The sequence below is a fragment of the Acinonyx jubatus genome, chromosome D2 (genome assembly GCF_027475565.1).
Source record: "Acinonyx jubatus isolate Ajub_Pintada_27869175 chromosome D2, VMU_Ajub_asm_v1.0, whole genome shotgun sequence".
NCBI classification, from domain to species: domain Eukaryota; kingdom Metazoa; phylum Chordata; class Mammalia; order Carnivora; family Felidae; genus Acinonyx; species Acinonyx jubatus.
Genome location: NC_069393.1, coordinates 5,329,734 through 5,340,219, shown reverse-complemented (window position 1 = coordinate 5,340,219; position 10,486 = coordinate 5,329,734). Strand labels below are relative to the sequence as shown.

The window sequence follows — 10,486 nt, the reverse complement described above, 5'->3', positions numbered from 1 at the left end:
GCGCGGTCCTACATAAGGCGGCCGGGTCCGCCAGCGCCGCCGCGAGGTCCCTTGCTCGGCAGGTTGAGCCCGGGCTAGGAAGGAGGGGAGGACGGGGCAGAGAGGAAGCCTCGATATTTGCGAGGGGTTCGGCGCTCCCGCTTCCCTCCGGAAGGGCTCCGCCAAACGGCGAGTGGACGCGGTCCCAGGCTTAGGAACAGACTCTTAGTAAAACTTAAGGGGACTGGCGGCGCCTGTGTCCTTCAAAGACAAATGCGAGTGTGAAAGCACTTGGTGGAGTTCAAATGGGACTCCTTAACAACAGCAACAACAACAAAAACCTGTGAACCACGTTAGATTTAAAGTCCCCATCCTCAAGAGAGTGACAGCACCAAGTCACAAAGTGGCCTTGCTTTTAAAAACACGAGTCTTGGCATGATTTGGCCTCAAGCTTCTGGAGGGGAGGAATCCTGGCTGAGTAGTGGAGGCAACCGAGCGGGTGGAGGGAAGCAAACCGCGCCAGCATCGCCTTCACTTCGGGGACACCGGTCGCGGCGCGGGCGGGCGGCGCTGCCCCGCGGGCGGGCGCCGAGGAGCCGGCTCTCCCGGCAGCGCTCGTTCTCTCACCGCGCGGGGGGAGGGGGAGGGCGCGAGCGCGGGGGAGGGCGGGTGCGCGCGCGAGGGGAGGGGGCCCGCGCAGGCGCCGTGCGAGGCTGTCGAAGAATCAAGTCTGTAGAAGTGGAGCGGTCGCGGCGGCAGCAGCAGCAGCGACGGCGGCGGCGGAGCTGAGGCGGGCAGGGCGCTGACGCGGGCGCTGGAAAGCGGCGACGCCAGGAGCTGTGAGAGAGCAGCGGAGCGACCCGGGGCCCGCGCCGCGCCCGTGCTCCACGCCGCCCGGCTGCCGCCGCCGCCCCGGCGCGGCATGCCCCGCCGCTCGGGCTGAGCCTGCCCCGGCGGCCGCCCCCCGCCCCCCGCCCCCCCGGCCTCCCCGCCCCCCGCCCCTCACTCCGCGCCGGCCGCCGCCGCGACCTGCTGCGCTCCCCCGCGCCCGCGCGGCCCGTCTTCGCTCCGGTCTGGAGGCCGGCCGCGGCCCCGGCCGAGCTCCCGCCGCCGCCTCCGCCGCGCCCGCCGCGCCGCCCCGCCGCCCCGCCGCCCGCCCGCGCCGGCCGGGGGGACGTGCTGCCGCGGCTGCAGCCCCTCGCCCCGCGCCCGCCGCCCCTCGTGCCCCGGGGGCGCTGCGCGGGCGCCGAGCCTTCGCGGGCTTTGCCGCCGCCGCCGCCGCCTCTGAGGCCGCCGCCGCCGCTGGTGGGGGAGACGCGGGGTTGGGGGGGGAGGAGGGCGCGCGTGGTGCCGGCGGGGAGCGGCGGCGCCCCCTCCTCCTCCTCCTCCTCCTCCTCCTCCTCCTCCAGCGCCGCGGGCTCCTCGGACATGGCCGCGGCGGTGGCGGTGGCGGCCGCGTCCCGGCGGCAGTCGTGCTACCTGTGTGACCTGCCTCGCATGCCCTGGGCCATGATCTGGGACTTCACCGAGCCCGTGTGCCGCGGCTGCGTCAACTACGAGGGCGCCGACCGCGTCGAGTTCGTCATCGAGACGGCGCGGCAGCTCAAGCGGGCGCACGGCTGCTTCCCGGAGGGCCGCTCCCCGCCCGGCGCCGCGGCCCCCTCCGCCGCCAAGCCGCCGCCGCTCTCGGCCAAGGACATCCTCCTGCAGCAACAGCAGCAGCAGCAGCAGCTGGGCCACGGCGGCCCCGAGGCCACCCCGCGCGGCCCGCAGGCCCTGGAGCGCTACCCCCTGGCGGCCGCCGCCGAGCGGCCCCCGCGCCTCGGCTCCGACTTTGGCGGCAGCCGCCCGGCCGCGGGCCTGGCCCAGCCGCCGACGCCGCAGCCGCCGCCCGTGAACGGCATCCTGGTGCCCAACGGCTTCTCCAAGCTGGAGGAGCCCCCGGAGCTGAACCGCCAGAGCCCGAACCCGCGGCGCGGCCACGCCGTGCCGCCCACCCTGGTGCCGCTCATGAACGGCTCGGCCACGCCGCTGCCCGCCGCGCTCGGCCTCAGCGGCCGCGCCGCCGCCTCGCTGGCCGCCGTGTCCGGGGCCGCGGCCGCCGGCCTGGGCTCGGCGCAGCCTGCCGAACTGAGCTCCCACAAGCGGCCGGCGTCCGTATCGAGCAGCGCGGCCGCGGAGCACGAGCAGCGCGAGGCGGCCGCCAAGGAGAAGCAGCCGCCGCCGCCCTCGCATCGCGGCGCGGCCGACAGCCTGGCCGCGGCGGCCGGGCCCACCGAGCTGGGCGCCGAGGGCGCGGGCAAAGGCCGCGGGCCCGGAGAGCAGGACTGGGTCAACAGGCCCAAGACCGTGCGAGACACGCTGCTGGCGCTGCACCAGCACGGCCACTCGGGGCCCTTCGAGAGCAAGTTTAAGAAGGAGCCGGCCCTGACTGCAGGCAGGTTGTTGGGTTTCGAGGCCAACGGGGCCAACGGGTCTAAAGCAGGTAGGGGCGGCTGTGGAGTGAGGGGCTCTAGGGGAGAGAGGGGCACGCAGAGCAGAGGAGGGGGTGCTGTTTTCCATTCGCCGTTCTACCCCGGCCCAGAAACAACAAACACCCAACTTCCTGATCTGCCTGAGGCGGAACCAGTGCTTAGTGGCAACGTGTTCATGTGCTGAAGCAGCATAACAGAGATGAGTCAGACTGGGCTGATAGGCACTGACACAGGGTTTTCCTTTCCCAGCACATTCTTGGATGGGAGCATGAGGGCACCAGTCACCTTTTAGCCTGTTGGGGGACGTTGGCGATCGAATGCGCGGTTTAACCTGGGGACGTGCGTGCACGTGTAGAAACAGGCTCCTCGGTGCATGCTGTGTTCTGTGGCTTTTTACAATACCGCCTCGGAGCCCCACGGGTCTAAGTGTCCTCACTTGCACGTGCACTTGAAACTCCTGTGAGATTTTATAGACCAGCTCTGAGAGAATGGACGTTCTTTAGGGAGTCTTGTTTCGTGTTAGGAAGAGAGAGATCCTTTTCAGCACATATCCACTTACTTCCTTTTTTTCCTTTTCTTTTTTTCTCTCCCCCAGTGGCAAGAACAGCGAGGAAAAGAAAGCCTTCTCCAGAACCAGAAGGTGAAGTCGGGCCCCCTAAGATCAATGGAGAGGCACAACCGTGGCTGTCCACACCCACAGAAGGGCTCAAGATCCCCATTACTCCTACATCCTCTTTTGTGTCTCCGCCGCCACCCACTGCCTCACCTCATTCCAACCGGACCACACCGCCTGAAGCGGCTCAGAACGGCCAGTCCCCCATGGCAGCCCTGATCTTAGTGGCAGACAATGCAGGCGGCAGTCACGCCTCGAAAGACGCCAACCAGGTTCACTCCACCACCAGAAGGAATAGCAGCAGTCCACCTTCTCCGTCGTCTATGAACCAAAGAAGGCTAGGCCCCAGAGAGGTGGGGGGCCCGGGGGCGGGCAGCACTGGAGGACTGGAGCCAGTGCACCCTGCCAGCCTCCCAGACTCTTCTCTGGCAGCCAGTGCCCCCCTGTGCTGCACCCTCTGCCACGAGCGGCTGGAGGACACCCACTTTGTGCAGTGCCCGTCTGTCCCTTCGCACAAGTTCTGCTTCCCTTGCTCCAGACAAAGCATCAAACAGCAGGGAGCTAGCGGAGAGGTCTATTGTCCCAGCGGGGAAAAATGCCCTCTGGTGGGCTCCAATGTCCCCTGGGCCTTTATGCAAGGGGAAATTGCGACCATCCTGGCTGGAGATGTGAAAGTGAAAAAAGAGAGAGACTCGTGACTTTCCGGTTTCAGAAAAACCCAATGATTACCCTTAACTAAAACTGCTTGAACTGTATATATATATATCTCCATATATATATATATATATATATATATATATATATACACACATATATGTATATATATATACACACACACACATATATATATACATATGTATATATATATGTATATATATATATATCCAAGACAAGGGAAATGTAGACTTCATAAACATGGCTGTATAATTTTGATTTTTTTTTGAATACATTGTGTTTCTATTTTTTTTTTTTTTTTGACGACAAAAGGTATGTACTTCTAAAGGCATTTTCTTCTTTTGTTAATGTTATTAGCATATCTTTGTGCTTTATTATCCTGGTGACAGTTACCGTTCAATGTAGGCTGTGACTTGCGCTGCTTTTTTAGAGCACTTGGCAAATCCGAACTGCTTCTAGCTGTATTTGTATGCACTTATTTTAAAAAGAAAAAAAAAAAAGCCAAATACATTTTCTGACATTGTAAGATTGCCTTACTGTCTGTTATTCCTTACTGCTGGCTCCTCTCTCAGGCTGGAGGCCAGTGGTGGAGAAGGAAAGGAAATGAGTGAAGTGGGCGGCATGCCAGTGGGAAATATCACCAAGTTTCCCCCAAAACGTTGTCCTCTCAGAGTAGTAGGAAAATAGATTGCGAATCTTTCTCTATTTCGTTCTTAAAAGTTCAGTTGTTGGGATATTAATGACTGCCTGGGAGTTGCTGCTGAGAGATTTTCAGGACTCGTGTGGTTTTGGGGGGAGGGGGATTTTTTTTTTTTTTTAAAGGCAAAGTTGACCACTGTTCACTGCCCACGTGATCAGTTGTAAGCTTCCAATGCTGCATGCTAGCCGGTTACATAATACACGATTCAGTGACTGAGGGCGGTGACCGCGGATGGCGCGGCGCACAAGATGGCACTGCCATCTTTGAACAGAGCCTGGCTCTGCAGCGCCACTCATGTTTTGACCCCCCCCCCCCCCCCCCCCAGAGCTCTGTTTGTTGTTGGTGTCGTCGTTCCTTTGAAAAGAGTCTCGAGGGAAGTTACGGTTCAGGTGAACTTGGAGATTGCGGGATTGGTTTCGTTTCTGTTTTGTGTTTGGTTTTTGTTTTGTTTTTGGTTTTGGGTTTTTGTTGTTTTATCATTTACCTGTAGTGCTATTGCTGTTGGTACTCTCACCTACACCCTGTTTCTAGCGAGTGCTAAATACAGTATGGTACAATGACAGGAACAGCGCCCGTGGGCATATCAGTGACAGCCCAAATGGGGGTGGAGGAAACCTGTAATTTCCTTCTTACGTGTGTTTGACATACCAAGTGAATAATACTGTTCTTCTGGAAAAAAAAATTTTTTTTTTTGATAAACTAGTGACAATTAAAGTAAGGGTTTTAATAATAGACAGGCCCCACCTCTCAAACTATTCTTAGAAACCTTTTGTAAACTAGTTTCTTTTGATCACTATTTTGCATCAGTAAACTGATTTTTTTTTTAAACCAATAAATCATCTGTTATTAGAAATAGTTGGCTCACAGTGATACTGGTTTTTCTTTTGTGCTGTTACGATTTAACATTGACAGGAACACTATTCGAAATCCTTTTATGTTCAGGTGTTTGTAACTTGGCCCTATAATTAGGCTGAATCATGGCTTCAAGGTCTACTACAACTTCTGTGTATCGTTTACGACCTAGCTTCTATTTTAATTTGAAGATAGAGATTGTTACCCTTTTTAGATTCTTTTTTAGTTATGTTTTTGTCTTTCTTTTTTAAATTGCTCAAATATTTTTTAACGGTCGAGTTATATTAACACTTGAAAATCAGATACTGCACCAAATACAGTATTTTTTTTTTTTGGTAGTGTTTTTAACGAGTGCACCTATTATTAATGCTGTGCAAATTCATGTTACCGGTCATTGTTATATTACAAACAGACTTGCATGATTAACCAGTTTGTTGTTACACTTTTTTTTTTTTTTTTTTAATTGGAGCATCAATGACTCAGATCAGACTGGTTTCTCTTATGTAAATGCATACATGCAGAAACACAGAGTCCATTTTACATGCCCATAAAGACATTTGTAAAGAATTCAACTATTATGGTTTGTTGTATAAATGTGTATCTAAGCACTTTATTATAAACTGGAATTTGACCTCATAGATTTTACAAGTTGATCAGTCATTTGACCTGATTCGTGGTAGCTATCTGTATGTTTTGCAATCTTAATACAGATAAGCTTTCCAAAAAGATTATTAATAAAGAACCATCCTGCTGTTTTGAATAAGTCTTTCCAGCTGTGGAGAAGACAGCCTATGGATTCTCTGTGCTGGTGTTTAAGGAGGGGGAGAGTACGGACAGCTTGAAAGGGCTGTGTTTGAGATTACTCCTGTTAAAAACTAAGACCTGGAGGAGTCTGGCCCTTGGGTGGCCTTCGTGGAAGGCTTGCAGCTGTAAAATGTTGATTGGGGTTCTTTTGCTGGCGTTCTCTTAAGTTAAAAAGCTTAACATTGGGACATGGGTTTGATCTTTTGTTGTACCTGATGACAGTGCAGAGAGTCTCCACAGCTGGATAAAAATGTCAGAAAGCTACTTACTGTACATGGGCAGTATCCGATTTCAAATCCTAAATATTTCAGCTGTGCTTTTAATACTTCAAAATATTAGGGGATGGGGTGTTGAAGCTTTCCCTTTTTTGCTTTACCAATTTATAGAATATAACAGATGTACTGTCTTTCATGTGGCCTCACATTAAAAGTTATGAGAACGTACACATGGTTTACAACTTTTACTATATACCTTCCCTTGGCCACCAAGTATTTTTAAAGTGTGCCACCTTTTAACCTTTACTTTTTTTTAAGTTGAAGGTGATCCCTTTTTCTATATATGATGAAACTCATGTCAACTGAAGTGAGTGTAATCTCATATCAACATTATTATATTTTAAAATCACGCTATGGAAATATCACCTGCATTCTGTCATTTGTCAGATTTACAGTACCTTTTTTTTTCTTTAACTTTTAGCATTAAATAAAAATAAAATTGGGAGCACTGAAAATTTTCTGAGGCCTTTTTTAATGTTTTAAAGTTAGCTTAGAATGGCTATTGTTGTAATCAATCACTAATGGCAATGCGACCAAAGGATGTGTGGGTTTGGGGTTGGGGTTTGACTGGAAGAACAGGAGGTAAAAGACACAGAACAAAAAGCCAACTGATGGTAGGGGGGGAAACAAAAGTGCTAGGGACCGGGGAAAGGGCAACCGGATAGGGGAAACCGATTAAGAGAAGAGCGGAACAAAGTACAGCCAGAAAGTACTTGTTTATTTTCAACTTGTAGTAGAGCCAGCCCCTCTACAACAGGACACTGGCAGGAGATCCTGTCCACACCTCAAAGGCTATCGAGACCAGGAGCTACTCTCTGGAAAGCATCAGAAGAAAACAGCCATGTTGGGCCGCGTGAAATGCACCGAAGACAAAAGGGGGAAAATAGTAGCCTGCCTTTTGGAAAGCATTGGAATAAAATGAGAGCGAAAAGCCAGGGGGATTACTGATGTCTCGAAACCTGAATTTATAAATAGAGATAAAAGGTGGGAAGCCCTGGGAACCATTTGCAGACTACTGTCTACTCGCACATAGTAAGAGATGTTTGCAGCTTTTACTCGTTTCATTGATCAATGGCTTGGCAGACTTCTATGAAAGGAAGTTGTGAAGCTTACATAGAGTTTGGGGATAGCGTACACATAGACTGATTTACTACGTGTTTTAAATTAAACAGCCACAGTTAATGTGTAACTGAATATTTTTCGGTTGGGGTGGTCCCATAACTTGGACCCATGGCTGTATGTGTGTCAATAATTTCTTTTTATCAGTAGGCTGTTTAAGGCAGTTTTCAAGAAACCGTATTCTTAATAAGTTAATTACAGCTCATGATACGCAACACGATGTTTCATTTAGGGATCAGGTTAAAAGAAACGTTAAACCGTTGACTTTAACGTCAGAATGTTAAATTTTATTTTTAGTAAAATTTACGAGACTGCAGCTTGCAGAAGTCATTTTTAAAATTTCAAAAGCTCCTCTCAAAGTAAACTTTAATGATTGCATTCAGTTTCCAGTTAAGAAGACCAAACGAGCCAGACTCTTGATGTGGCAGATGTCTTTGTTTATTCCCCAAAGGAGGGAAAAAGTTAAAGGGAAAATACAGAGAACTCCCTTGAATTCCTAGACTTAAGTCCCTTGTTACTCAAAGTTGTTTTGCATATGATTTATAGATGGTTTTATTTGGTTTAGTGAAGAGTAAAATGTTTCTCTTCCTGATTCCAAAGGGTATGCGTGGAATCATTCAGAAAAATGTTCAGTTGTGTGTAGGCCACTAGAAGTCCTGAGTCACCCTCATTTGCTTGCCTTTTCTTCAGAGGGAACAGTGTGAGAAGACACGCCTTTCCTCTGTCACAGACCAAGGTCAGAGGCACCAATGAATGGAATACATATTTACCTACTTCATCATCTGGGGCTCTAGAAATGAGAGGCGGGGTGGGGATGCTATTTAACTCCTTCTGTGCCACTGGTTAGGCCTCTGGCAGCAATAGTATTGATTATAATCAAATAAAAATTATGGTGTGACTTCGCAGATTATTAATTATCTAGATCCTTTGTTGCTGTTTCTCTTGACAGCCTGCATTTTCCTCCAGTTATGAACCCCTGACAGGAATTTAAAAGGCACAAAACTATACAAAAAGCCAATTTGTAAATTACTTAGGAGGTCGGAGGATGGAAAGTGACGGATTTATGGATTATCTGTGGATTTCTCTATTAATCCCCAGATAAATCCATTATTAGGGATATCCACACTATCCCTATTTACCATTAACTAATTTGTACCTAATTTAACAGTGAACTTTGTTTTAACCCATCAGTCTGTTAACCTGCTGTTTCCCTGTGTTAATACAACTTCACATGTTTGATTTAAAACAGCTTTCCTTTTTTAATTTGAGGTATAATTTTTTTAATTATAGAATACGAAATCAACATCAGCATGGATCTTTATCACAGCATATTGTATGCTTCTGTGTGGCACTAAGCCACGTAAAACAACCCATACAAGCTACAGACGAGGTATTTTTGGGGAAAAAAGTACGCCCTAGGCAAAATCATTTTTAGAATCATTTAGACATTGGGTCGTAAAGCCGTTCTTTTATTTTGAATCTGAGAAACAATCGAGCAAAATCTCCTTAATAGAACAACCCTATTAGAACGGTATAAACAGTCTTAAATATTGCTTTGAAAACAATGTAGCCCTTTAAAAGTCTTAGTAGAAGGAGTCTTCAGTGCACAAAAAATTTATCACAAAGTCAGCCATGAAAATCCTCTAGGAGGTGATTTACTTTTAGGTCAGACAAGGTCTGGATAAGAGACCACAGGATTCCTAGTTTAAATTGGAAGCATCAATACACTGGTCGATCTCATCTTTTGAATGGACTTTAGAAGTTGGATTGCATAATCTAAAGAGCCTCCTCTGGCAGTTCAGTTAGACGCCCTTGATGCTGAGATAAGACATCCTATATAGAGTAGTAATGTCCCATTTGAATATTTCTCAGTTTATATTTTGGGGAAATCAAATGTGGTCTATAATCTGTAGAACCCATCACTTAACCACTTTTGCTTAGCAATTACTATTTCATTCTTAATGTCCCTACTATCCATTCCTTTTCAGATGCTTACAAGGAGACAGGCATCACGCACAACAAAGGAGTCACATTTTGTTGTGTAGGTAATTCAGGCAGCAAGTTTAGCAGACCAATCCTTGGGTCACCGCACACTTCTCTGCCTTTTAGAAAATCTCTTTCCCCTGGCAGTTCAAATCGAATCTTTTGAACTGTAAATGTGGCTATTTACATTGCCAGGAAAAAATAAGTCCAGAAACATGTCCTCAGAATTAAGGGCCAAAGTTTATTTTAATGTACGGTGAGAGTTTACTAAAAGTAAACCTTTATTGTACGATTTTAAAATATTAACCACACTCGTAACTTCAGTTCTGCAGAGAACTGAAACGTAGGAGTAGGGATGGTCTGGGGCCGAAGACATCAGCATTTTGTTACACACAGCCTTGGCTTTGGGCCTTCCATGTTCTCCAAAGCCTGAGAGACTACGCAGGAGCTGCAAGACAGAAAACGGCTGTTGCATGCCTTAACCCAGGCTAAAAGGCCTCTTACCTCCGTTTTGTTATTTCTGCCTCCAAACAGCATTCCAGTTAGCTCTTTTTGGTGATAAAAGATAAAGATTTATTGTACCCCACCTACAACTGGAATCAGAATTTCACAGGAGGGTCGCAGTCATTAGAGAAGTTTTCTGGAATACTATTCTCTAAATAAGCACCATGTGGGTTGTTGCTATTATTTAACACCTATTAAGTAGGCACATCATTCTAGGCTTTGAACAGCTGAAGAGTCCGGGCCCCAGCTTTCTTGGAGCTTACAGACAATTCCGCAGACAGGCAGGGGAAGGTCGGTGTGCTCGATTAAGGGCACAGACTGAGCAAAGCTTAACTACTTGCTGGTTTCCTTCCGCGAGTTTCGAAAATACGTGGTCTAGGGCTAAATTCTTAACCTGGAGGATTGAGTCTCGTTCTAGAACTTCTAACTGGAACCTCGGTAGGGCTGTGACACAGGAACGCAGTCCAAAGTCCAAAGTGCTGTCACACAAGAAATTCATTACGCCCAG

At 49.2% G+C, this 10,486-nt stretch overlaps 1 protein-coding gene across 2 annotated transcripts; it reads left to right on the top strand.

Moving 5' to 3' along the window:
* Positions 1 to 1,168: 1,168 nt before the first annotated feature.
* IRF2BP2 (interferon regulatory factor 2 binding protein 2) lies at positions 1,169 to 4,267 on the top strand. Of its 2 annotated transcripts, none has more exons than XM_027046897.2 (2): positions 1,169 to 2,464; positions 3,049 to 4,267. In XM_027046897.2, exons 1-2 carry the CDS (start codon positions 1,408 to 1,410, stop codon positions 3,762 to 3,764), a joined length of 1,773 nt encoding a protein of 590 aa, XP_026902698.1. In that variant the 5' UTR covers positions 1,169 to 1,407; the 3' UTR covers positions 3,765 to 4,267. The 2 variants fall into 2 exon arrangements, with proteins under 2 accessions (XP_026902698.1, XP_026902699.1); XM_027046898.2 differs by having other exon boundaries at positions 1,170 to 2,416.
* Positions 4,268 to 10,486: the final 6,219 nt, after the last annotated feature.